Source organism: Rhinoraja longicauda, chromosome 19, assembly GCF_053455715.1.
Source record: "Rhinoraja longicauda isolate Sanriku21f chromosome 19, sRhiLon1.1, whole genome shotgun sequence".
In the NCBI taxonomy this organism is placed as follows: Eukaryota; Metazoa; Chordata; class Chondrichthyes; order Rajiformes; family Arhynchobatidae; genus Rhinoraja; species Rhinoraja longicauda.
Genome location: NC_135971.1, coordinates 4,824,534 through 4,851,404, shown reverse-complemented (window position 1 = coordinate 4,851,404; position 26,871 = coordinate 4,824,534). Strand labels below are relative to the sequence as shown.

Here is a 26,871-nt window from a genome sequence, read left to right as displayed (position 1 = left end):
CTGTGCTGTGTCTCTACAACCAAATACTATAAACGAAACATAAAACGACACAAGGACATAAACTGTTGGAGTAACTCAGCGGCTCAGGCACCAACTCCGGAGAACATGGATAACTATGTTCTCCATAGATGCTGCCTGGCCCGCTGAGATACTCCAGCACTCTGTGAAACATCACCTATCCATGTTCTCCACAGATGCTGTCTGACCCGCTGAGTTACTCCAGCACTCTGCAAAACATCACCTATCCATGTTCTCCACAGATGCTGCCTGGCTCGCTGAGATACTCCAGCACTCTGTGAAAAGTCACCTACCCATGTTCTCCACAGATGCTGCCTGACCCGCTGAGTTACTCCAGCACTCTGTGTGTCTTTTCCCTTTTGTAAAACCAGTATCCACGGATCCTTGTGTCTGCTGTTTGAAGAGATCTCTGTACCGTGACGCGGAGACGAGGAGAGAACTCAAACACGGGTTATTTTTTAAAGACTTTATTAAACGTCAAGTTAAAGGTGAAGAGTTACAAACGTGAGCGGAGCCACAGCGGGTGATGTGCGCGCCAGCGGGTCGCAGACTGGAGCCTGCGATGTTGTAATGAGGTGTTGCATTTTGTGACGTCGAACAAGGGCAGGACCCACATAGTGAACGGTAGTCCTCTGGGGAGTGTTGTCGAGCAGAGGGATCTAGGAGTTCAGGGGCATGGCTCCTCGAAGGTCGTGTCGCAGGTAGATAAGGCGGTCAAAAATGCTCTTGGCACATTGGCCTTCATCAGTCAGAGTATTGAGGATGGAAGTTGGGAGGTCATGTTGCAGTTTGGGGATTAAATGGGAGCCGTTCAGCGGCGACCTGTTGTCCATCGGGTTTCTGCCCCACAGCCCCTGAGCCCCGCTCCTGACGCCGGTCCCGGACCCGACCCTTTTACACACCCGGAGCGGAACCGGAGCAGATTCTCAGCCACTGATCCTCATCCCAGATCGCGAAGTAAGGATAAAGTTTCTCTGTGAATTTATTCCCAGTGAAGGTGGTGAGATGGGACTTGGTGTCCGCGTCGTAAAATGAAACTGTCCCGGACTCGTAACTGAGATAAACCCCCACCCTCCCGGGGATGGGACGGGCGGGGAGAGGGGATGGAGGGGAGGTGAATGCAACAAACCCTTTATCAACCTGCTTGATGCTCCAGAGTCCAGTCTCCGTGGTCAGTGTGACCGGTCCCTTCCTCTCCACAGACTCTGCGGCGACTCCCAGACTCCAGCCCCGACACCCCGCCACCTCCACCTCCCAGTAATGTCTCCCCGATATGAATCCCTCCGATCCCAGCACACGCGCATTGCCTATAAACCTCTTCCCGGTGTCAGGGAGACTCATCTGGGTTCCGTTCCGTCTCACGCTCTTCCGATCCTCAGACACCTCGAGCCACGGATTCGCTGTTTCCACATCCAGGGTGACGGAGACTGGGGGGAGAAGCAGAGAATCAGAGAGTCCCCGTGGGTCGGGGGGAGACTCGGGTAGCGGGGGCGGGCAACAGAGAGATTTCCCGGGGTTACACCCCAGGTACGCCGGATGGGCAGGAGAAACCTTTCCCAACGTGGCGGAGTTGCACTTGTGCAGAGGTGCGGACAGCCAGATGTGGAGACGCCTTAAGATGGAGGATATGGAGCCGTGTTAGGCGGGTAGGATGAAGCGGACTGGAGTAGCGAGGAAAGGAGGGGACCGCGTGGGACAGGAGGTGCAGGAAGAGGAGTTACAGTTTAATTTATTGTCGCATGTACCGAGGTACAGCGACAATATTTTGTTGAGTGCTAACCAGTCAGTAGAAAGACAATACATGATTACAATCAATACGTTTACAGATACATGATGTGGGAATAATGTTTAGTGCAAGGTAAAGCCAGCAAGGTGCGATCAAGGATAGTCCGAGAGTCACCAATGTGGAAGATAGTAGTTCATCACTGCTCTCTGGCTGTGGTAGGATGATTCAGTTGCCTGATAACAGCTGGGAAGAAACTGTCCCTGAATCTGGAGGTGTGCGTTTTTACGCTTCTGTACCTCTTGCCTGATGGGAGAGGGGAGAAGAGGGAGTGGCCAGGGTGCGACTCGTCCTTGATTATGCTGCTAGCCTTGCCGAGGCAGCGGGAGGTATAAATGGAGTCAATGGCAGGAGTTTCGGGATTGCTGGAGAGCCGGGAGGAGAGTCTGGAACGGGAATGACGAACTGCGCTTCCTGCAAATTGGCATCAGGACCGCGCGCAACTCCACCAACATCCAACAACAGGGACAAAACTCCAAGAGCCGGAGGGAGACTTCGTGGGGATCTGTTGCCACGGGGCTTCTGATTTCAAACCCCATGTCTGGATAGACCCGGCCGAGCGGAGGAAACGTTGGGGAAAACATTGCAATGAATAACAATAGACAATAGGTGCAGGAATAGACCATTCGGCCCTTGGAGCCAGTACCACCAATCAATGTGATCATGGCTGATCATTCTCAATCAGTACCCCGTTCCTGCCTTCTCCCTATACCCCCTGTCTCCGCTATCCTTAAGAGCTCTATCCAGCTCTCTCTTCAATGCATTCAGAGAACTGGCCTCCATTGCCTTCTGAGGGAGAGAATTCCACAGATTTACAACGCTCTGACTGAAAAAGTTTTTCCTCATCTCCGTTTTAAATGGCCTACCCCCTTATTCTTAAACTGTGCCCCCTGGTTCTGGACTCCCCCAATATTGGGGAAATGTTTCCTGCCTCTAACGTGTCCAACCCCTTAATAATCTTATATGTCTCGATAAGATCTCCTCTCATCCTTCTATATTCCAGTGTAACAACGTTCAGCACATCAGCCCCACTCTGTTCATTAATCCCACCCCCCTTCCTACATCCCCATCCTTTCAAATGCATTTGATCCAATCTCTACATGTCCTTAATCTCCCCACTGGCTGGCCTACAGGGAATCAGGAGGGCGAGAGGGAGCAATGAAGGATCCTTGTCGAGTCGGATTGAAGAAAATTCCAAGGCATGTTATACAGACATTAAACGCAAGCGGTTAACAGTGAAGCGAGGGGGACCCAGAACAAGGGGCCACAGATTAAGAATAAGGGGTAGGCCATTTAGAACGGAGATGAGGAAGAACTTTTTCAGTCAGAGAGTGGTGAAGGTGTAGAATTCTCTGCCTCAGAAGGCAGTGGAGGCCAGTTCGTTGGATGCTTTCAAGAGAGAGCTGGATAGAGCTCTTATGAATAGCGGAGTGAGGGGGTATGGGGAGAAGGCAGGAACGGGGTACTGATTGAGATTGATCAGCCATGATCGCATTGAATGGCGGTGCTGGCTCGAAGGGCTGAATGGCCTACTCCTGCACCCATTGTCTATTGTCTATTGACTCCTGTTGGATAAAGGAGGTAATTGACGCCTGGAACGAGAGTAAGTTGAAGAGTCCCATGTCCAATATTAAATATGCCCTTTACATGCAATGAATTAGGGACTAGTGGAATCAAGGGATATGGGGAGAAGGCAGGCACGGGTTATTGATTGTGGCTGATCAACCATGATCACAATGAATGGTGGTGCCGGCTCGAAGGGCCGAATGGCCACCTCCTGCACCTATTTTCTATGTTTCTAATACTTACAGATCATGAACAATTATTTATGTTTTACCTCTTTTAACGTAATCAGTCGTTTTTCTCAACACCGTGTTGAACAAAAATGGGTCATCGAACTTTCCAATGTCCAGGGCGCCGTCTGCGACTGACAGCGACTTGTTATCATCACTTATCCTGCATGAATTATACACCTGGTTAAAAGACCCGCATCAACGATTTCTGAGTTAATTACCAAAACAGTGCAGAGAGTCTCACCTCCTCTTCTGACGAGTTTCCTCCTGAAATATAAAACATCAGAAAGATCAATTAATTTACATTGAGCGTCCACATCGTGACAGCAGGAATATCAGCCAAATTGTTACAATGTGCCGACAGAAACCAGCTCTTAATGCTGATGCGGGGCCGCCAGCAGTCCAGTATGAAGTATTAATTGTAGGTAAAAAGTATATTTAATAATGGACTTTAGTAGACAATAGACAATAGGTGCAGGAGTAGGCCATTCCATAGGCTGATGGAGATCCAGCATTGCCCCTTCACGCGCCCCTGATTACTCTTGCTCCATGTAGGTCAGCAAGGGAGGAGCCATATCGTCTATAGACTCAGTCTGACCCGAAAGGTCTCAACTCGAAATCTCACCCATTCCATCCCTCCAGAAATGCTGCCTGTCCCGCTGAGTTACTCCAGGTTAATGTGTCTACACTGGCTACTGAATTGGAATCTGACCAGGAAGATAAATGGGGAATGCAATGGAGGCATGAGGTGGAACTCAACAGGGGAGAATGTGCTGGGCGCCAAGTGGAAAGGGTTGGGGGAAATTGGGCATTCATTTTGTAATTGTGCCCTTACACTGAATCAAAATGAAACTGTAACTCCCTACCTTCAGAAATATCAAACTGTCCGTTTGGTTCATCCGCTCCTGTAGCTTTAAGAGTTTCTCTTGAATAGAGTTTATCTCCTCTTGAATCGCTCGTAGATTATTCTCCATTGGATTTAGAACGCTCTCCTCGTCTTCCTGGAGATCCTTGAGAAAGAGCCGCTCTTTCTCATTGAGAATCTGGCGCAGTTCAGCAAATACCGATGTGATGTAGGTCAACAGGTTCTGTGAATGTTCCTGTCAAATGAAAGGTGAAGGTCAATATTATCGAGCCTGGAATCTAAGACAATAGCACAAGATCAGAGAAGGGAAACTGGAAACCTTACCCGGACTCCAGAAATCTTCTCTTTCTGTCGCTGCTCCATTTCCTCCACCGCTGATTTATTTTTTGTGAGAATCTCCAAGGAAGTTTTAATCTGCTCCTGGGATTGAGATTCAGATTCAGTCAGTGAAAGAATTAGACCGGACGGAACCAATGAACCGTGGACACTGAACTACACATGAAGAAATGTTTACAAACATCCATAAACTGTTGAAGAACTCATCGTGTCAGGAAGCGTGGAAAGCAGTGACGGGATCGCTCAAAGTCAACATGGAATTATTAAGGGGAAATTATGCTTGACTAATATTCTGGATTTTTTTTGAGGATGTAACAAGTAGAATGGATAAGCTAGTGCCAGTGGATGTGGTGTAGCTGGACTTTCAAAAAGCCTTTGACAAAGTCCCACACAAGAGATTAGTGTTCAAAATTAGAACACCTGGTATTGGGGGCACAGTGTTTACATGGATAGAGAACTGGTTGGCAGACAGGAAGCAAAGTGTACAAATTAATGGGTCCTTTTCAGAATGGCAGTCAGTGACTAGTGGGGTGCCGCAGGGCTCGGTGCTGCGACTCCAGTTAGTTACAATATATATAAACGATTTAGATGAGGCAATTAAATGTAACATCTCTAAGTTTGCAAATTACACAAAGTTTGGTGGGACTGTGAGTTGCGAGGAGGATGCTATGAGGCTGCAGGGTTACTTGAAGACGTTGGGTGAGTGGGCAGATGCATAACAGATGCAGTATAATTTTCATAAATGTGAGGTTATCCACTTTGGTGGCTAGAACAGGAAGACAGATTATTATCTGAATGGTGTCAGATTAGGAGAAGGGGAAGTGCAACGAGACCTGGGTGTGCTTGTACATCAGTCACTGAAGATAAGCATGCGGGTATAGCAGGCAGCGATGAAAGGCAATGGTATGTTGGCCTTCATTGCGAGAGGATTTGAATTTAGGAGCAAGGAGTTAAGACTGCAGTTGTACAGGGCCCTGGTGAGACCGCACCTGGAGTATTGTGTGCAATTTTGTTGTTTTAATTCGAGGAAGGACATTATGGGTTTTGAGGGAGTGCAGCGTTACTTCACCAGGTTAATTCCCGGGATGGCGGAACTGAGGTATGATGAAAGAGTAGTTCGATTGGACTTGTGTTTGCTGGAATTTAGAAGAATGAGAGGGGATCATACAAACATATACATTTCTTGGAGGAATGGACAGGGTAGATGCAGGGAAATATTCACGATGTTGGGGGAGTCCAGAACCAGGGACAACAGTTTACGAATAAGGGGTCGGCCATATTGGGTTCAGATGAGGAAAAACCTTTTCACCCAGAGAGTTGTGAATCTGTGGAATTCTCTGCCACAGAAGGCAGTGGAGGCCAATTCACTGGATGTTTTCAAGAGAGAGTTAGATCAAATCTTAAGGCGAAGGGAATCAAGGGATGTGGGGGAAAAGCAGGAACGGGGTACTGATTTTAGATGATTCACCATGATCATATTGAATGTAGGTGCTGGCTTGAAGGGCCGAATGGCCTACTCTTGCACCTATTTTTCTATGTTGCTATGTTCTACGTATCAGCAGAGAGCCGCGGGCTGTCTCACCTGGAAGGATTGCTGGAGTCCCTGCATGGACGTGAGGGAGAAGGTACAGGGACAGGTGTTTCATCGCCAGCGGTGGCTGGGACAAGTACCTGGGGAAGGGCTGGGGTTTGGGTGGGAGGCTGGGTGAACCGAACAGTCGCCGAGGGAGCGCGGTCTGCAAAAGGCAGAATGGAAAAATCATCAGCGAATCAAACTCTGTTCGCTTTTACCTGGTAGCTTTCAAAAGCTTGTTGAATCGATATGAAACTGTGAGACTTGTGTTCCCGCGCGTCCACGCAAATCACACAGACCAGTTTCTTGTCGGTTTCACAAAACAGCTTCAGTTCTTCCTGATGTTCCTCACAGTGAAGTTTACTTTCCTTCCCTCCCGTGTTGAGGCTCAGTGCTCGAGCTGTCTCAGTGATACTCGCCAAGGCCCGGTTTACCCTGAGGCTGCGGTCTGCAATCTCCTCTCTACATTCCGGGCATGAGTTTCTCTCCTCCCTGTCCCAACTCTGTGTGATACAGGAGCGGCAGAAGTTGTGCCCGCACTCCAGTATAACCGGATCGCTGAAGAAATCCAGGCAAATGGGACAAGTCGCGACTTCAGTTAAACTCTGGATCTGGTGTTTCGAAGCCATTTTTAATTCCGACCACTTTCTGGTTCAAAACGCCTCCGCCTTCAGGAAGCTGCCGACCCGCACAGAACCGCAGGTGTAAACGACACGCCCTGCAGTGCGCGGGGAATTGATTCTGTGCTGAATAATGTTGTTTTGCTGGGAGTGTTCAGCGTCAAGTGCCTCTGGCAATCTGCCACTGATTACACACCAGCAAGAGGCTGGTAACACGTTAAACGAGTCTGAACGTGTCAATAACCGGGCGGACAAGCGCCGGGCAGTCTAAGGAAGGGCAGTAAGGAAATGGGAGATGTATTAAGTTATCTCTAAGTAGAGCGTGAAACGGTGGTTAAACATCAACTTAGAGCGACTGCTATTAAAATGAAATCTGCAATAAAATCGGAGACCTGGAGAGAATGTTGTGTTGTGAGGTGACAGACGCGCGACAGTCGCTGAGATTTGGTTGCATAAAAAGTAGGAAAGACAATACTCTGTTACTGCGTGCAACACATTCATCTTCTCGGTGAAAGTCGTCTTGTTGAAAGAAACAGCAAGCACATGTGACACACGTGTGTGTGTGTCTGTGTGTGGGTGTTTGTGTGTGTCTCTGGGTGTGTGTGTGGGTGTGTGTGTCTGTGTGTGGGTGTGTGTGGGTGTGTGTGTCTCGGTGTGTGTGGGTGATTGTGGCTGTGTCTGTGTGGGTGTGTGTGTCTGTGTGTGTGTGTGGGTGTGTGTGTGGGTGATTGTGTCTGTGGCGTGTGTCTGTGTGTGGGTCTGTGTGTGGGTGTGGGTGTCTGTGTGTGGGTGTGTGAGTGTGGGTCTGTGTGTGTGTGTGGGTGTGTGCTTGTGTTACAGTTCTTGGCCTTGTAATAAAAAATAGACAACACATTAATTGTGTGGCTGAGCCCAGTCTAGTAGACACCGACACTCCAGCAGTTGTCTGGACACACCCAGTGTGTGGGTGTGTGTGTGGGTCTGTGTGTGTGTCTGTGTGTGGGTGTGTGTGTGGGGTTAGCTGCGAGGGGGATGCTAGGAGGCTGCAGATTGACTTGGATAGATTGGGCGAGTGGGCAAATGCATGGTAGATGCAATATAATGTGGATAAATATGAGGTTATCCACTTTGGCGGCAAGAACAGGAAAGCAGAGTATTACCTGAATGGTGGAATTCTCTGCCACAGAAGGTAGTTGAGGCCAGTTCATTGGCTATATTTAAGAGGGAGTTAGATGTGGCCCTTGTGGCTAAAGGGATCAGGGGATATGGAGAGAAGGCAGGTACAGGTTACTGAGCTGGATGATCAGCCATGATCATATTGAATGGTGGTGCAGGCTCGAAGGGCCGAATGGCCTACTCCTGCACCTATTTTCTATGTTTCTATGTCATTGTACCTGCTTGCTTCATCACCCACAGAAAACACTGCCCCTCACATTCCCAATGAACCTGACCCCCCCCCCCCCCCCCCCTATCCCGGTAACTCTGTGTTTGTGTTGTCATTTGTGAGCGGAGCACCAAGGCACATTCCTTAAATGTGCACATACTTGGCCAATAAACTTATTCATTCATTCATGAAAAGGTAAGGCTAAAGGTGAAAAGAGTCAGAAAGGGTGTCAGATGAGGAGAGTAGTGAAATGTGAAGCTGCAGGGCCCGCCCTGGCCCCGCCCTCCTCCCCTGCCCCCGCCCTCCTCCCCTGGCTCCGCCCCCGCGGCAAGCCCCGGACCCGCTGCGTGATGGCACCTCGGCGAAGTGCGCCTGCGCGCCTCTGGGCGGCCGCTGCTGCGTCATGTGGAATGTACGCATGCGCGCTCCAGAGCCGGGGCCTGCAGAGCCGGGGGGCGGAGCGGGAGGGGGAGGAGCGGGAGAGGGAGGAGCGGGGGGGGGGGGGGAGGAGGAGAGAGCGGGGGGGGGGGGAGGAGGAGCGGGGGGGGGGGGGGAGGAGGAGCGGGGGTGGGGGGGGGGGGGAGGAGGAGCGGGGGGGGGGGGAGGGGAGGAGGAGCGGGGGGGGGGGAGGAGGAGCGGGGGGGGGGGGAGGAGGAGCGGGGGGGGGAGGAGGAGCGGGGGGGGGGGGGGAGGAGGAGCGGGGGGGGGGGGGGAGGAGGAGCGGGGGGGGGGGGGAGGAGGAGCCGGGGGGGGGGGGGGAGGAGGAGCGGGGGGGGGGGGGAGCGGGGGGGCAGCGGGGGCCGGAGCTGCGTCAGTCCCTCAGTCAGTCAGTCTCCCTTTTCTTTGTCCCGCTTCACCAGAGAGTTTCTCCACAGCCTGGAGTGGGTCGCCAGCCGGGACCGGGACCAGGACACCGCCAGGATGCGGCGCTCTCTCTGCACGGCCGTACATCTGCTGTGCCTGCTGACAGGTAGAGACATGGGGGGGGGGGGGGGAGAGAGAGAGATGGTGGGGGGGGGGGAGATGGGGGAGAGAGAGAGTGAGGGAGAGTAGGGGAGGGAGGGGGAGAGTAAGGGGAGAGAGAGATGTGGAGAAAGAGAGATGGGGAGAGAGAGATGGGGGAGAGAGGGAAAGAGATGGGGGGAGAAAGAGAGAGATGGGGGAGAGAGGGAAAGAGATGGGGGGAGAAAGAGAGAGATGGGGGAGAGAGGGAAAGAGATGGGGGGAGAAAGAGAGAGATGGGGAGAGACAGATGGGGAGAGAGGGAGATGAGGAGAGAGAGAGATGGGGGAGAGAGGTAGATGGAGGGAGGGAGGGAGGGAGGGAGGGAGAGAGATATGGGGAGAGGGGGTAGAGAGAGAGAGAACGAGAGTTGCTGTCCACAGAGTTGGGAGTGGACAATTGTCAGTCAAACACTGTACTGGGGTAACTCAGCGGGTCGGGCCTCATCTACATGAACTACAACAATTGTTCATCCCAGTTTGGCAAAAGAACAAACCAGGTCCAGCAGAGGAGGACAAAGGGCTTAATTAGGAAAGGGAAAATAGGTTATGAGAGAAAACTGGCAGGGAACATAAAAACTGACTGCAAAAGCTTTTATAGATATGTGAAGAGAAAAAGACTAGTTAAGACAAATGTAGGTCCCTTGCAGTCGGAAACAGGTGAATCGATCATAGGGAACAAGGAGATGGCAGACCAATTGAACAACTACTTTGGTTCTGTCTTCACTAGGGAAGACATAAACAATCTGCCGGAAATAGCAGGGGACCGGGGGTCTAACGAGATGGAGGAACTGAGGGTAATCCAGGTTAGTCGGGAAGTGGTGTTAGGTAAATTAAATGGATTAAAGGCCGATAAATCCCCAGGGCCAGATAGGCTGCATCCCAGAGTGCTTAAGGAAGTAGCCTCAGAAATAGTGGATGCATTAGTGATAATTTTTTTTTAACTCTTTAGATTCTGGAGTAGTTCCTGAGGATTGGAGGGTAGCTAATGTAACCCCATTTTTAAAAAGGGAGGGAGAGAGAAAACGGGGAATTATAGACCAGTTAGCCTAACATCGGTAGTGGGGGAAATGCTAGTCAGTTGTTAAAGATGTGATAGCATCACATTTGGAAAGTGGTGAAATCATCGGACAAAGTCAGCATGGATTTATGAAAGGCAAATCATGCCTGACGAATCTTATAGAATTTTTCGAGGATGTAACTAGTAGAGTGGATAAGGGAGAACCAGTCGATGTGTTATATCTGGACTTTCAGAAGGCCTTCGACAAGGTCCCACATAGGACATTGGGGTACAAACTTAAAGCACACGGTATTGGGGGTTCAGTGTTGAGATGGATAGAGAATTGGTTGGCGGACAGGAAGCAAAGAGTAGGAATAAACGGGTCCTTTTCGGAATGGCAGGCAATGACTAGTGGGGTACCGCAAGGCTCAGCGCTGGGACCCCAGTTATTTACAATATATATTAATGATTTGGACGAGGGAATTGAATGCAATATCTCTAAGTTTGCAGATGACACGAAGCTGGGTGGCAGTGTTAGCTGCGAGGAGGATGCTAGGAGGCTGCAGAGTGACTTGGAAAGATTAGGAGAGTGGGCAAATGCATGGCAGATGCAATATAATGTGGATAAATGTGAGGTTATCCACATTGGCGGCAAGAACAGGAAAGCAGAGTATTACCTGAATGGTGGCCAATTAGGAAAAGGGGAGATGCAACGTGACCTGGGTGTCATGGTGCACCAGTCATTGAAAGCAAGCGTGCAGGTGCAGCAGGCAGTGAAGAAAGCGAATGGTATGTTAGCATTCATAGCAAGAGGATTTGAGTATAGGAGCAGGGAGGTTCTGCTGCAGTTGTACAGGGCATTGGTGAGACCGCACCTGGAGTATTGTGTGCAGTTTTGGTCTCCTAATCTGAGGAAAGACATTCTAGCCTTAGAGGGAGTACAGAGAAGGTTCATCAGATTGATCCCTGGGATGGCAGGACTTTCATATGAAGAAAGACTGGATAGACTAGGCTTATACTCGCTGGAATTTAGAAGACTGAGGGGGGATCTTATTGAAACATATAAAATTCTTAAGGGGTTGGAGAGGCTAGATGCGGGAAGATTGTTCCCGATGTTGGGGAAGTCCAGAATAAGGGGTCACAGCTTAAGGATAAAGGGGAAGTCTTTTAGGACCGAGATGAGAAAACATTTCTTCACACAGAGTGGTGAGTCTGTGGAATTCTCTGCCACAGAACGTAGTTGAGGCCAGTTCATTGGCTATATTTAAGAGGGAGTTAGATATGGCCCTTGTGGCTAAAGGTATCAGGGGGTATGGAGAGAAGGCAGGTACAGGTTACTGAGCTGGATGATCAGCCATGATCATATTGAATGGCGGTGCAGGCTCAAAGGGCCGAATGGCCTACTCCTGCACCTATTTTCTATGTTTCTATCTGTGGAGAGAAGGAATGGGTGACTTTTCGGGTCGAGATCCTTCTCCGAAGAACCCGAAACGTCACCCATTCCTTCTCTCCCGAGATGCTGCCTGACCTGCTGAGTTACTTCAGCATTTTGTGAATAAACCCATTCCTTCTCTCCAGAGATGCTGCCTGACCCGCTGAGTTACTCCAGCACTCTGTGAAACGTCACCTATTCCTTCTCTCCACAGATGCTGCCTGACCCGCTGAGTTAGCCCAGCATTTTGTGTCTACATTCATCAGTGAAAATGTCATTTAGCTTAGTGATACGGCGCAGAAACAGACCCTTCGGCCGACCGGGTACGCAGCGACCAGCGATCAGGCCGCACTAACGCTGCCCTTCACACACACAAGGGACAATCTCTAATTTTACAGAAGCCAATTAACCTACAAGCCTGTCGGTCTTGAGAGGTTTGGAGGGAAGAGTGTCAGTAGTAAAGAAAGCAAACTCAGTTATTTCAAGAGGGCTTGTGTACAAAAACAGGGGGTGTTATGCTGAGGCTCTACAAGGCACTGGTCAGGCCCCATTTGGAATATTGTCTGCAATTTTCGCTGTACTTGCTGGAGTTTAGAAGAATGAGGGGGGACCTCATTGAAACCTACCGAATAGTGAAAGACCCGGATAGGGTGGATGTGGAGAGGGTGTTTCCACTAATGGGAGAGTCTAGGACCAGAGGGCACAGCCTCAGAATTAAAGGTCGTTCCTTCAGGAAGGAGATGAGGAGGAATTTCTTTAGTCAGAGGGTGGTGAATCTGTGGGATTCTTTGCCACAGACGGCTGTGGAGGCCACAAGTCAGTGGATCTGGTCTCCAAATTTGAGGAAGGATATTCTTGCTATTGAGGGCGTGCAGCGTAGGTTCACTAGGTTAATTCCCGGAATGGTGGGATTGTCGTATGTTGAAAGGCTGGAGCGATTGGGCTTGTATACACTGGAATTTAGAAGGATGAGGGGGGATCTTATTGAAACGTATAAGATAATTAGGGGATTGGACACATTAGAGGCAGGAAACATGTTCCCAATGTTGGGGGAGTCCAAAACAAGGGGCCACAGTTTAAGAATAAGGGGTAGGCCATTTAGAACGGAGATGAGGAAGAACTTTTTCAGTCAGAGAGTGGTGAAGGAGTGGAATTCTCTGCCTCAGAAGGCAGTGGAGGCCAGTTCGTTGGATGCTTTCAAGAGAGAGCTGGATAGAGCACTTAAGGATAGCGGAGTGAGGGGGTATGGGGAGAAGGCAGGAACGGGGTACTGATTGAGAGTGATCAGCCATGATCGCATTGAATGGCGGTGCTGGCTCGAAGGGCTGAATGGCCTACTCCTGCACCTATTGTCTATTGTCTATTACTATCATGTGTTGAAAGACTGGGGCGACTAGGCTTGTATACACAGGAATTTAGATGGATGAGAGGAGATCTTATTGAAACGTATAAGATTATTAAGGGGTTGGACACGTTAGAGGCAGGAAACATGTTCCCAATGTTGGGGGAGTCCAGAACAGGGGGCCACAGTTTAAGAATAAGGGGTAGGCCATTTAGAACTGAGATGAGGAAAAACTTTTTCAGTCAGAGAGTGGTGAATCTGTGGAATTCTCTGTCTCAGAAGGCAGTGGAGGCCAATTCTCTGAATGCATTCAAGAGAGTGCTGGATAGAGCTCTTAAGGATAGCGGAGTCAGGGGGTATGGGGAGAAGGCAGGAACGGGGTACTGATTGAGAATGATCAGCCATGATCACATTGAATGGGGGTGCTGGCTCGAAGGGCCGAATGGCCTCCTCCTGCACCTATTGTCTATTGGATATTTTTAAGGCAGAGATAGATAAATTGTTGGTCAGTGCAGGTGTCAGGGGTTATGGGGAGAAGGCAGGAGAATGGGGTTAGGATGGAGAGATAAATCAGCCGTGATTGAATGGTGGAGTAGAGCTGATGGGCCGAATGGCCCAATTATACACCTATCACATATGACCTAAACCGGAGATCCCGGAGAAAACCCACGCAGGTCACGGGGAGAACGTACAGATTCCACACAGACAGCACCCGTGGTCAGGATCGAACCCTGGTCTCTGGCGCTGTGAGGCAGCAGCTCTACCGCTGCGCCACCATTGTACATCATGATGTATCTATCTGTACGTTGTTGGTGAGACCACAGTTCTAGCGCCCAGCTACAGGGAGGTGGCATGGTGCTGGAGAGGGTGCAGAAGGGATAGACCAGCTTGGCACGGGCACAGTGGGGGTTAGGTTACAGGGAGAGACTGCACAGGGTAGGTCCCTACTCTGGGGATGAGGGGGATTCTTTTTGAGGTGTATAAAACCATGAGGAGCGTTGGTGATGTGGATGGTCACAGGCCTTTTCCCCAGGGTGTGGTGGTCTTAAACAAGAGTGTAGATGCAATAAACTGGAGTAACTCAGCGGGTCAGGCAGCATCTCTGGAGAACATGGATAGGTGACGTTTCACAGAGTGCTGGAGTAACCCAGCGGGTCAGGCAGCATCTGTGGAGAACATGGATAGGTGACGTTTCACAGAGTGCTGGAGTATCTCAGCGGGTCAGGCAGCATCTGTGGAGAACATGGATAGGTGACGTTTCACAGAGTGCTGAGGTAACTCAGCGGGTCAGGCAGCATCTGTGGAGAACATGGATAGGTAACATTTCACAGAGTGCTGGAGTAACTCAGCGGGTCAGGCAGCATCTGTGGAGAACATGGATAGGTGACGTTTCACAGAGTGCTGGAGTATCTAAGCGGGTCAGGCAGCATCTGTGGAGTAAAGGAATAGATGATGTTTTGAGTCGAGAACCTTCTTCAGACTGACTCTCATATCGATACCCCTCCCTGCAGCTTCACATTTCACTACTCTCCTCATCTGACCCCCTTTCTGACTCCTTTCACCTTTAGCTTCACCTTTTCATGAATGAATGAATAAGTTGATGAATGAATGAATGGGTTTATTGGCCAAGAAGATCACGGTGGCGATGTGGCGTCTCCATCCCGACCTGCCGATCCTGGATTGGAAGTCTTACAGCCCGGAGAGTCCGTCCCGGATCCACCCGTCCTACAGGGACAGAGTCCGCTTCCGACTGGATGGTGTCATTGAGCTGTGGGCCGTGGGGCTCGGTGACCAGGGGACCTACGAGATAGAGACAAACTACTTTGGCAGGGAGCCGAGGAACCGTGACGTGGAGCACTTTGAGCTGCGCGTGGTCGGTGAGTAGCGGCGTGGAGAGTTGTACAGCACCCAGACACCCTTTGGCCCACACTTTGGGAACCTTGTCAAAGGCTTTCTGAAAGTCAAGGTTTTCTAATGCAGAAGTTGCAGGATCAATTTATCCCAAAGAGGAGGAAAGATTCCAAGGGGAGTAAGAGACACCCATGGCTGACAAGGGAAGTCAAGGACAGCATAAAAATAAAAGAGCAGAAGTACAACAAAGCAAGGAAGAGTGGGAAGCCAGAGGATTGGGACTCTTTTAAAGAGCAACAGAAGATGACTAAGAAGGCAATATGGGGAGAAACGATGAGGTACGAGGGTAAACTAGCCAATAATATAAAGGAGGATAGTAAAAGCTTTTTTAGGTATGTAAAGAGGAAAAAAATAGTCACGGCAAATGTGGGTCCCTTGAAGACAGAAGATGGGGAATTTATTATGGGAAGCAAAGAAATGGCAGACGAGTTGAACCGGTACTTTGGATCTGTCTTCACTAAGGAAGATACAAACAATCTCCCAGATATTCTCGTGACCAGAGATCCCAGGGTGACAGAGGAACTGAAGGAGATTCACATTAGGCAGGAAATAGTGTTGGGTAGACTGATGGGACTGAAGGCTGATAAATCCCCAGGGCCTGATGGTCTGCATCCCAGGGTACTTAAGGAGGTGGCTCTAGAAATTGTGGACGGATTGGCGATCATTTTCCAATGTTCTATAGATTCAGGATCAGTTCCTGTGGATTGGAGGGTAGCTAATGTTATCCCACTTTTAAGGAAGGAGGGGAGAGAAAACGGGAAATTATAAACCAGTTAGTCTGACATCAGTGGTGGGGAAGATGCTGGAGTCAATTATAAAAGACAAAATTGTGGAGCATTTGGATAACAGTAACAGGATCGTTCCGAGTCAGCATGGATTTACGAAGGGGAAATCATGTTGACTAATCTTCTGGAATTTTTTGAGGATGTAACTAGGAAAATTGACTGGGGAGAGCCGGTGGATGTGGTGTACCTCGACTTTCAGAAAGCCTTCGGCAAGGCCCCACATAGGAGATTAGTGGGCAAAATTAGAGCACATGGTGTTGGGGGTAGGGTACTGACATGGATAGAAAATTGGTTAACAGACAGAAAGCAAAGTGTGGGGAGAAATGGGTCCCTTTCAGAATGGCAGGCAGTGACTAGTGGGGTACCGCAAGGCTCAGTGCTGGGACCACAGCTATTTACAACATACATTAATGACTTGGATGAAGGGATTAAAAGTACCATTAGCAAATTTGCAGATAATACAAAGCTGGGTGGCAGTGTGAGCTGTGAGGAAGATGCTATGAGGTTGCAGGGTGAATTGGACAGGTTGTGTGAGTGGGCAGATGCATGGCAGATGCAGTTTAATGTGGATAAGTGTGAGGTTATCCAGTTTGGTTGTAAGAATAAGAAGGCAGATTATTAAATGAATGGTGTCAAGTTAGGAAAAGGAGACGTACAATGAGATCTGGGTGTCCCAGTGCATCAGTCACTGAAAGGAAGCATGCAGGTACAGCAGGCAGTGAAGAAAGCCGATGGAATGTTGGCCTTCATAACAAGAGGAGTTGAGTATAGGAGCAAAGAGGTCCTTCTGCAATTGTATAGGGCCCTAAAGAGACCGCACCTGGAGTACTGTGTGCAGTTTTGGTCTCCAAATTTGAGGAAGTATATTCTTGCTATTGAGGGCGTGCAGTGTAGGTTTACTAGGTTAATTCCCAGAATGGCGGGACTGTCATATGTTGAAAGAATGGAGCGGCTCGGCTTGTATACACTGGAATTTAGAAGGATGAGAGGAGATCTTATTGAAACATATAAGATTATTAAGAGGTTGGACACGTAAGAGGCAGGAAACATGTTCCCAATGTAGAGGGAGTCCAGAACAAGGTGCCACAGTTTAAGAATAAGGGGTAGGCCATTTAGAACTGAGATGAGGAAAAACTTTTTCAGTCAGAGAGTTGTGAAACTGTGGAATTCTCTGCCTCAGAAGGCAGTGGAGGCCAATTCTCTGAATGCATTCAAGAGAGAGCTAGATAGAGCTCAAGGATAGCGGAGTCAGGGGGTATGGGGAGAAGGCAGCAACGGGGTACTGATTGAGAATGATCAGCCATGATCACATTGAATGGTGGTGCTGGCTCGAAGGGCCGAATGGCCTACTCCTGCACCTATTGTCTATTGTCAAGGACCACAAATGGACAGAGGGCAGTAAATCTCTGGGAATCTCCAACCAAGAGACTCTTAGAGGTTTAACCTGTTGGATGTATTTATACCAGCGGAAGATACATTTTTGAAAATTTGGGGAACTGAAATCAAAGGGAATGGGACAAAGCGGAGGAGTTCAGTCCTGGGCTGGATCAGCCATGACCACATTGTGGGGATTAACATTGAAATCTAGAACGTGGCGCACACAGCAGATTGATCATCTATATCCGGTTCCCATCAGCAGTGGGTGGTCACCGTGGGGGAATTTGCTCTGTTTGTTTTACCCACCTTTGTTCACCATAGAATGACATCCCATTCTAAATCATAGACAGGCCATTCGGCCCATCCTATCCAGTCAAGATTTCTGCTCCACTCAACATCCCTCCCATCTACTCACCACACCCGGTAACAATACCCCGAATTTCAGGAGTGCTCACGTGTTTATCCCGCTTGCCCTTAATTTATCTCTGCTGTTGGATTCAGTCCCTCCAATGCAAGTGAGGTCCATGTTCTCATGAATGCATTCCTTTCAGTATTTATAGAAGAGGCTGGGGTTGTTTTCCCTGGAGCAGAGAAGGCTGAGAGGGGACATGATCGAGGTGTACAAGATCATGAGGGGCATAGATAAGGTAGATGGCGGGGAACTTCTTCCACTGGTGGAAGGTTCAACAACGAGGGGACATAGATACAGGGTAAGGGGAGGGAGCTTTCGGGGGGATGTGAGAAAGAACTTTTTCACCCAGAGGGTGGTTGGAGTCTGGAACTCACTGCCTGGGGTGGTGGTGGAGGCGGGAACACTCATAACATTTAAAAAGCATTTGGATGGGCACTTGAAATGCTACAACATTCAGGGCTACGGTCCAAATGCGGGAAAATGGGATTAAAATTAGACTGTTTGGTAACGGGCGGCACGGACACGATGGGCCAAAGGGCCTCTTTCTGTGCTGTAGGACTCTATGACTCTAAGACCACGTTACATTTCAGCATTGATTTTTGCTCTCCCATTGATTAGAGATATTTCATCCCCCCCCTCCCATTTAAATTCACCGCTAAACTTAAATTCTATCTTATCATTCCTGACATCTTCTCCAGATAAAATCCGTCGACCTGCTCATTCTTTGCATTGAGCTCCATCCTCTCAGTTATAGCATCATTCTCATGAACACTCCTTGTGCTTTTCCCCATCGTTCTACATCTCTACGGCAATATCAGCTTTCTATCTGCATGGCAGCGGCGATAAGAGTTGGGAAATGGGAATTATCAGAGGGTTGTAGAAATGTGGAGAAATTCCCGCTGTCGGGATGAGGACGTAACATCTCAGTCAATTGAGATTTGTGTTTTATTTCTTTCAGGGGGAAGCTGGTGGCAAGCGAAGGTAGGACATGCTCTTGATGGAAACATTGTAAGTTTTTGTGGAACAGTTCAAAACATTTCCAATGCTCAGTTGATAACCAGCTGTTAAATGTTCACAGGGTTCGTGATGAAGCCAAACCACTGTCGGTGGTAGATGATGCCTTGCCGATTGAAAAGTTTCATTGCCCTGTTTCATTCAACACGGCATTTAAAGAAACATCTGATGACTTCAAGCATGGTAAAGCTTATACCTTTTCCATTGTTCTTGTTTCTGACATCTTTAAGTAATGTATGTAGGAAAGCACTACAGATGCAGGTTTAAATCGAGGGTAGACATAAAATGCTGGAGTAAATCAGCAGCAGGCAGCATCTCTGGAGAAAGGGAATGGGCGATGTTTCGGGTCGAGACCCTTCTTCAATCTGAAGAAGGATCTCAACCCGAAACGTCGCCCATTCCTTTTCTCCAGAGATACTGCCTGTCCTGCTGAGTTACTCCAGCATTTTGGGTCTACCTTTGATTGTGTCTACCTATAAGTAATACTTAGATGCAATGATCAAAGGTATTTTAGGGAAATTGAAGATTTGATCTCCCACCAAGCTCATCTGCTGGGAAGCATCACAGAGTCAGAGAGCTTTGTAGCACAGCAACAGGCCCTTTGACTGGACTCGACCATGCCAACCAAGTTGCCCAACCAAGCTAGCCCCACTTGCCTGAGTCTGGCTCATATCCATCCAAGTCTTTCTTATCCACGTATCTACCCAATTCTCTGTGAACTGTGTACCTGCCTCGACCACTTCCTCTGTCAGATCATTCCACATCTACACTACCCACTGACGGAAAAACCTGCTCCTCAGGTCCTTTTTATTGTTTCCACTCTCACCTTAAACTGACAATAGACAATAGACAATAGGTGCAGGAGTAGGCCATTCAGCCCTTCGAGCCAGCACCGCCATTCAATGCGATCATGGCTGATCACTCTCAATCAGTACCCCGTTCCTGCCTTCTCCCCATACCCCCTCACTCCGCTATCCTTAAGAGCTCTATCCAGCTCTCTCTTGAAAGCATCCAACGAACTGGCCTCCACTGCCTTCTGAGGCAGAGAATTCCACACCTTCACCACTCTCTGACTGAAAAAGTTCTTCCTCATCTCCGTTCTAAATGGCCTACCCCTTATTCTTAAACTGTGGCCCCTTGTTCTGGACTCCCCCAACATTGGGAACATGTTTCCTGCCTCTAATGTGTCCAATCCCCTAATTATCTTATATGTTTCAAAAAGATCCCCCCATCCTTCTAAATTCCAGTGTATACAAGCCCAATCGCTCCAGCCTTTCAACATACGACAGTCCCGCCATTCCGGGAATTAACCTAGTGAACCTACGCTGCACGCCCTCCATAGCAAGAATATCCTTCCTCAAATTTGGAGACCAAAACTGCACACAGTACTCCAGGTGCGGTCTCACCAGGGCCCGGTACAACTGTAGAAGGACCTCTTTGCTCCTATACTCAACTCCTCTTGTTATGAAGGCCAACATTCCATTGGCTTTCTTCACTGCCTGCTGTACCTGCATGCTTCCTTTCATTGACTGATGCACTAGGACACCCAGATCTCGTTGAACTCCCCCTCCTCCTAACTTGACACCATTCAGATAATAATCTGCCTTTCTATTCTTACTTCCAAAGTGAATAACCTCACACTTATCGACATTAAACTGCATCTGCCATGTATCCGCCCACTCACACAACCTGTCCAAGTCACCCTGCAGCCTTATTGCATCTTCCTCACAATTCACACTACCCCCCAGCTTAGTATCATCTGCAAATTTGCTAATGGTACTTTTAATCCCTTCGTCTAAGTCATTAATGTATATCGTAAATAGGTGGGGTCCCAGCACCGAACCTTGCGGTACCCCACTGGTCACTGCCTGCCATTCCGAAAGGGACCCATTTATCCCCACTCTTTGCTTTCTGTCTGTCAACCAATTTTCTATCCATGTCAGTACCCTACCCCCAATACCATGTGCCCTAATTTTGCCCACTAATCTCCTATGTGGGACCTTGTCGAAGGCTTTCTGAAAGTCGAGGTACACCACATCCACTGACTCTCCCCTGTCAATTTTCCTAGTTACATCCTCAAAAAATTCCAGTAGATTTGTCAAGCATGATTTCCCCTTCGTAAATCCATGCTGACTCGGAATGATCCTGTTACTGCTATCCAAATGCTCAGCAATTTCGTCTTTTATAATTGACTCCAGCATCTTCCCCACCACTGATGTCAGACTAACTGGTCTATAATTACCCGTTTTCTCTCTCCCTCCTTTCTTAAAAAGTGGGATAAATTTTGCTATCCTCCAATCCACAGGAACTGATCCTGAATCTATAGAACATTGAAAAATGATCTCCAATGCTTCCACTATTTCTAGAGCCACCTCCTTAAGTACCCTGGGATGCAGACCATCAGGCCCTAGGGATTTATCAGCCTTCAGTCCCATCAGTCTACCCAAAACCATTTCCTGCCTAATGTGGATTTCCTTCAGTTCCTCCATCACCCTAGGTTCTCCGGCCCCTAGAACATTTGGGAGATTGTGTGTATCTTCCTCAGTGAAGACAGATCCAAAGTAACGGTTTAACTCGTCTGCCATTTCTTTGTTCCCCATAATAAATTCCTCTGCTTCTGTCTTCAAGGGACCCACATTTGCCTTGACTATTTTTTTCCTCTTCACGTACCTAAAAAAACTTTTGCTATCCTCCTTTATATTATTGGCTAGATTACCCTCGCACCTCATCTTTTCTCCCCGTATTTCCTTTTTAGTTAACTTTTGTTGCTCTTTAAAAGAGTCCCAATCCTCTGTCTTCCCACTCTTCTTTGCTATGTTATACTTCCTCTCCTTAATTTTTATGCTGTCCCTGACTTCCCTTGTCAGCCACAGGTGTCTCTTACTCCCCTTAGAGTCTTTTCACCTCTTTGGAATAAATTGATCCTGCAACCTCTGCATTATTCCCAGGAATACCTGCCATTGCTGTTCTACCGTCTTCCCTGCTAGGGCCTCCTTCCAGTCAATTTTGGCCAGCTCCTGCCTCATGCCTCTGTAATCCCCTTTGCTATACTGTAACACTGACACTTCCGATTTTCCCTTCTGCCTTTCCATTTGCAGAGTAAATCTTATCATGTTGTGATCACTGCCTCCTAATGGCTCTTTTACCTCTAGTCCCCTTATCAGATCAGGATCATTACACAACACTAAATCCAGAATTGCCTTCTCCCTGGTAGGCTCCAGTACAAGCTGTTCAAAGAATCCATCTCGAAGGCACTCTACAAACTCTCTTTCCTGGGGTCCATTTCCAACCTGATTTTCCCAGTCTACCTGCATGTTGAAATCTCCCATAACCACCGTAGCATTACATTTTTGACACGCCAATTTTATCTCCTGATTCAACTTGCACCCTATGTCGAGGCTACTGTTTGGGGGCCTATAAATAACTCCCATTAGGGTCTTTTTACCCTTACAATTTCTCATTTCTATCCATACTGATTCAACATCTCCTGATTCTATGTCACCCCTTGCAAGGGAATAAATATCATTCCTTACCATCAGAGCAACCCCACCCCCTCTGCCCACCTGTCTGTCTTTTCTATACGCTCGAGGTTTAGACTCTCCAACCTTGGGTAAAGTACTGTGGCTAGTCACCTTATCTGTGCATCTTATACACATCTACATTGTCACCCTGACAGGCTCCCATGAAAAAATGTCACAGTCTGAATAGTCTGTTCCAGAACTGAGTAGACATGAGAACTGAGATGATGACATGAGAACTGAGATGAGGAAAAACTTTTTCAGTCAGAGAGTTGTGAATCTGTGGAATTATCTGCCTCAGAAGGCAGTGGAGGCCAATTCTCTGAATGCATTCAAGAGAGAGCTAGATAGAGCTCTTAAGGATAGCGGAGTCAGGGGGTATGGGGAGAAGGCAGGAACGGGGTACTGATTGAGAATGATCAGCCATGATCACATTGAATGGCGGTGCTGGCTCGAAGGGCTGAATGGCCTCCTCCTGCACCTGTTGTCTATTGTCTATTGATGAGTGTTTGTCGGCATTGGGCCTGTACTCACTGGAATTTAGAAGAATAAGGGGGGGACCTCATTGAAAAATACAATAGAGTGAAAGGCTTTGATAGAATGGATGTTTAGAGGATGTTTCCATTAGTGAGAGAGTCTAGGACTGGAGGTCATAGCCTCAGAATTAAAGGATGTACTTTTAGGAAGGAGATAAGGGGAAATGTTTTTAATCAGAGGGTGGTGAATTTGTGGAATTCATTGCCACAGAAGGCTTTGGAGGCCAAGTCGGTGAATAATTCAGGCAGAGATAGCTGGATTCTTGATTAGTACATGTGTCAAAGATTATGGGGAGAAAGCAGGAGAATGGGGTTAGGAGGGAGAGATAGATCAGCCATGATTGAATGGTGTAGTAGACTTGATGGGCCAAATCGCCTAATTCTAATACTTTCACTTATGACATTATGAGCTTCTGACTGTCCAACTTCACCTGATAACACAGGCCTTCAGACCTGATGAAGTTGTTGTAAATCCGTTTGCACCCACTCCAATTGACTAACAAACCCACCCTTCCCTTTGTCCAACCCACCACTCAAAAAACACAAGAGCAGTTCATCTGGCCCCTCATGTCTACCCCCTTTCATGACGATCCCACCACGCACCTCCACCTCCTCTTTAACAACCTCAAATTACCGATAACCTCAATATCAACCTGCTCCGATCTGCCTCCATATCTGAATAATTCGCTTCATTCCCCCATCCCCACCGCAATCTCGCAATCCTCTTTACTCTCTACACTCGTCCTCCCCGTCCACCCTCCCCCACCTCACGAAAATTCCCCTCTCCATCCCAGATAAAAGCTCCGGGAGAGATGCTGTTGTCCACCCGCTGTGGTTGTGGGTGAAACACCGGGCAGGGTTTCAGTTGTCCGCCCGCCTGTGCCTGAGGCCGAGCGGCCTCTCCCCCGATCCCGGGGCCGCGCTGCCCGAGTCTCCCCCCGACCCCCGGGGACTCTCTGATTCTCTGCTTCTCCCCCCAGTCTCCGTCACCCTGGATGTGGAAACAGCGCATCCGTGGCTCGAGGTGTCTGAGGATCGGAAGAGGGTAAGACTGACCGGGACCCGGAGGAGTCTCCCTGACACCGGGAAGAGGTTTACAGTCTATCCGTGTGTGCTGGGATCGGAGGGATTCACATCGGGGAGACATTACTGGGAGGTGGAGGTGGCGGGCAGTCGGTTCTGGAGTCTTGAGTCGCCACAGAGTCTGTGGGGGGGAAGAGCCACACTGACCCTGGAGTCTGGAGCATCAGGCGGCACTATGACTGGTTTCATGCATTCACCTCCCGTCCATCCCGTCTCCCCGCCCGTCCCACCCCCGGGAGGGTGGGAGTTTATCGCAGTTACGAGTCCGGGACAGTTTCATTTTACGACGCGGACACCAAGTCCCATCTCCATACCTTCACTGGGAATAAATTCACGGAGAAACTTTATCCTTTCTTCGGCCCTTGGGATGAAAACAAGTGGCTGAGAATCTGCTCCGGTTCCGCTCCGGGTGTGTAAAAGGGTCGGGTCCCGGGACCGGCGTCAGGAGCGGGGCTCAGGGGCTGTGGGGCAGAAACCCGGTGGACAACAGGTCGGCGCTGAACGGCTCCCATTTAATCCCCAAATTCCGCTTCGCAAAACCCCAGTGAGCGCGGAAATAAAACCAGGGGGAATGTAAATGTGGGAAGAGTGAAATAAACAGCAAGTGGAATCAGAGCTATCGATCCGTTCATTTCAACGCGTTAACCGCGTCCGGCAACGGAACAGAAACACTTGCGAAAATATAAAGATTGAAACAATCTCCCTTCCCGCGGGCTCCGCGGGTTCAGCAGCAGCCGCGGGCGGCGGGTCCTAAACTCGCCCCGAGTCACAACGCGGCACCAGCGGTGTTGGTGCGGACTTCAACAGCGGCGTAAAGGCGAGTATGGGAGGGGGGGGGGCAGGTGGAGACAGGGGGGCGGAATGACATCGGAAATTCCCTCCAGTGAGAGAAGGCAAAGTGATATTGGAAATGGTAGATACAAGAAATCTGTTGAAATATAATGGGGGTTAAAAAAACAACAATGTGCTGGAGTAACTCAGCGGGCCAAGCAGCATCTGTGGAGGGAAATGGACAGATCACGCTTCAGGGTCGGGACCCTTGTTTGGTCTGAAGGAGGATTTCCAAGAACTACTGTCTGTTATATCAGAGTGAATGAATTAGTGTTGATGTCGTTCGGAAGAGGGCGGTAAAGGTCTGACTCTGGAGGTGTAAATAGGAGAGTGGAATTAAATCAGAAATTACTTGAAGGGAGAAGAATAAAGCTGAATGTTGGGAGTGGGAGATACAATGGGTCTCTCGGTGTTGATGGCCATGTAGGACTAGAACAGTCTCTTCGGCCCACATAGAACGTGGAACAGTACAATGCCAAGCTAATCTCTGTTTCCTCTAGTTGCTCCGGTTTTCTCCCACATCCCAAAGACGTGCGGGTTTGTAGGTTAGTTGGCCCCTGTGAAGTAGCCCCTGGTGTATAGAGAGTGGATGAGAAAGTGGGATAACATAGAACTGGGGTGAACGGGTGATCGATGGTGGTCGTGGATTCAGTCCCTCCCCCACCCTGGTCGTTGTACTAGTTTCACTGTCGTCCTGGTGAGTTTCATTGCCTGTAACTCGTTTTCACCGAGCTCACAGCCAACAATGGCCTGCTTCTTTTATCATCATTATTTGTTCACGTATCTTTCTTTCATTTGTTGAAAATCTTTGTACCACTGTCGATATATCTCGTTTCACTTTCCCAATCAGAAGAAGGGTCTCGACCCGAAACGTCTCCTAATCCTGTTCACCAGAGATGCTGCCTGACCCGCTGAAATACTTCAGCTTTTTGTGTCTATCTTCGGGGGGCCGAAAGGCCTGTTTCCGTGCTGTATCTCTGCACCAAACCGTGTTCTGTTAATCGGGAACAGGACTGTTTGCACATCTTGGTTCTGCCACTAGATGGCAGCAACGCCACGCGGTGCGACCACAGACCAGCTGTAACTTTGAGAATTCACTTTGACAATTGCAGAAACAGCGGGAATCTGGTTTAATAAGTGACTTTTGTGACCTGTTACCACACCCGAAGCCCAAACCAAATGCATGGCTTAAAACGTTGAGGCTTTAAAATGTGCAATAGAAGCAAAAATTGCTCCAAATACTCAGCAGGTCAGGCAGCAACAGCAAGGTGAAACAGACCTTACATTTCAAATCAAATACTGATGACGAATGGTGTTCAACCTGAGTCATTAATTCCGTTTCTTTCTCTACAAACGCTAACCAACCTTCTGAGTATTTCTTGCATCTTACTGTACGTCTTCATTTTCGATTTTCAGCATCTGGGTTTTTATTTTAGTTTTTCCAGTTCAATGGGCAATTGGAATGTGAGTCTGCCCATAAACTGCCAAGAGAAAAAACAGAAAGCCTTGGCGGCAGTATGGGGTATTTGGAAAGAGAAGGCTTAATATTTCTGAGGTACTGTGGAGCAGCGGGAAGAGCCGCTGCCTGGAGGCCAGGGACCCGGGTTCGATCCTGACCTCAGCTGCTGACAAGGAGCCTGATGCCCTTCGCCATTTCCACTTCAGCGTGTTTGATGCTGACATGGGCTTGTCCTCCACTGCGCGTGCTGGTGGAGTGCCTGCCCCAATCAGGCTTCAATTGCTTCAGACGCTGATGGGAAGTCCACAAACCTGAGCGTTGTGCAATTCTAAACATCCCCATCTGTGATGAACGGCGGTTTATCGACAATGCAACGTCCTGTTATTGCAATAATGAGTGCGCATGATCAGAGGGAAAGAGGTTTTACGAGGATGTTGCCAGGACTCAAGGGCCCGAGCTATCAGGAGAGGTTAATAGAATGAAAGAGTGAGACAGCAGCCAACATGTTCCAGCTACACTAGTCCCAGCTTTTGGTCCATATCCCTCCAAACCTGGCCCATCCATGTACCTGCCTAACTGCTCCTTAAATGATGGGATAGTCCCTGCCTCAACCACATCCTCTGGCAGTTTGTTCCACAAATCCACCATTCATTGTGCCAAAAAGTTACCGCTCAGGTTCTTATTAAATCTTTTCCCCTTCACCTTAAACCTAAGTCGTCTGGTCCTCGAATCAACTACTCTGGGCAAGAGACTCCAAAACTTTCTCTCAACTCTCCCTCAACTCTCTCTCTCATACTCTCTCTCTCCCTCTCACTTTCT

At 48.8% G+C, this 26,871-nt stretch overlaps 2 protein-coding genes across 4 annotated transcripts; one reads left to right on the top strand and one right to left on the bottom strand.

The window, feature by feature from the left end:
* Nucleotides 1-13: 13 nt before the first annotated feature.
* On the bottom strand, nt 14-8,771 carry LOC144602596 (E3 ubiquitin-protein ligase TRIM39-like). The gene is made up of 5 exons (XM_078415725.1): nt 8,709-8,771; nt 3,839-3,861; nt 3,639-3,757; nt 953-1,445; nt 14-26 (listed from the first exon to the last, which is right to left on the bottom strand). The coding sequence occupies exons 1-5, from the start codon at nt 8,769-8,771 to the stop codon at nt 14-16; spliced, it is 711 nt and encodes a 236-aa protein (XP_078271851.1).
* Nucleotides 8,772-9,180: 409 nt separating this feature from the next.
* On the top strand, nt 9,181-24,366 carry LOC144602638 (uncharacterized). Of its 3 annotated transcripts, XR_013548473.1 has the most exons (5): nt 9,181-9,321; nt 14,695-15,003; nt 18,570-18,592; nt 18,690-18,808; nt 23,660-24,366. XR_013548473.1 is itself a non-coding variant. In XM_078415769.1 (4 exons), the coding sequence occupies exons 1-4, from the start codon at nt 15,298-15,300 to the stop codon at nt 24,145-24,147; spliced, it is 648 nt and encodes a 215-aa protein (XP_078271895.1). In that variant the 5' UTR covers nt 15,262-15,297; the 3' UTR covers nt 24,148-24,366. The 3 variants fall into 3 exon arrangements, 1 of the variants encoding a protein (XP_078271895.1); XR_013548474.1 differs by lacking the exon at nt 14,695-15,003; XM_078415769.1 differs by lacking the exons at nt 9,181-9,321; nt 14,695-15,003 and adding an exon at nt 15,262-15,315.
* Nucleotides 24,367-26,871: the final 2,505 nt, after the last annotated feature.

Coding starts and splice junctions, on each gene's coding strand:
- LOC144602596 (XM_078415725.1), bottom strand. CDS start 8,771: ATGCGTACATTCCACATGACGCAGCAGCGGCCGCCCAGAGGCGCGCAG. Junction 3,758..3,838: donor GAAACTCGTCAGAAGAGGAG/GTGAGACTCTCT, acceptor TAATTCATGCAG/GATAAGTGATGATAACAAGT. Junction 1,446..3,638: donor GACTGATTACGTTAAAAGAG/GTAAAACATAAA, acceptor TTCTCCCCCCAG/TCTCCGTCACCCTGGATGTG.
- LOC144602638 (XM_078415769.1), top strand. Junction 18,593..18,689: donor GAAGCTGGTGGCAAGCGAAG/GTAGGACATGCT, acceptor AAATGTTCACAG/GGTTCGTGATGAAGCCAAAC. Junction 18,809..23,659: donor ATCTGATGACTTCAAGCATG/GTAAAGCTTATA, acceptor TTCTCCCCCCAG/TCTCCGTCACCCTGGATGTG.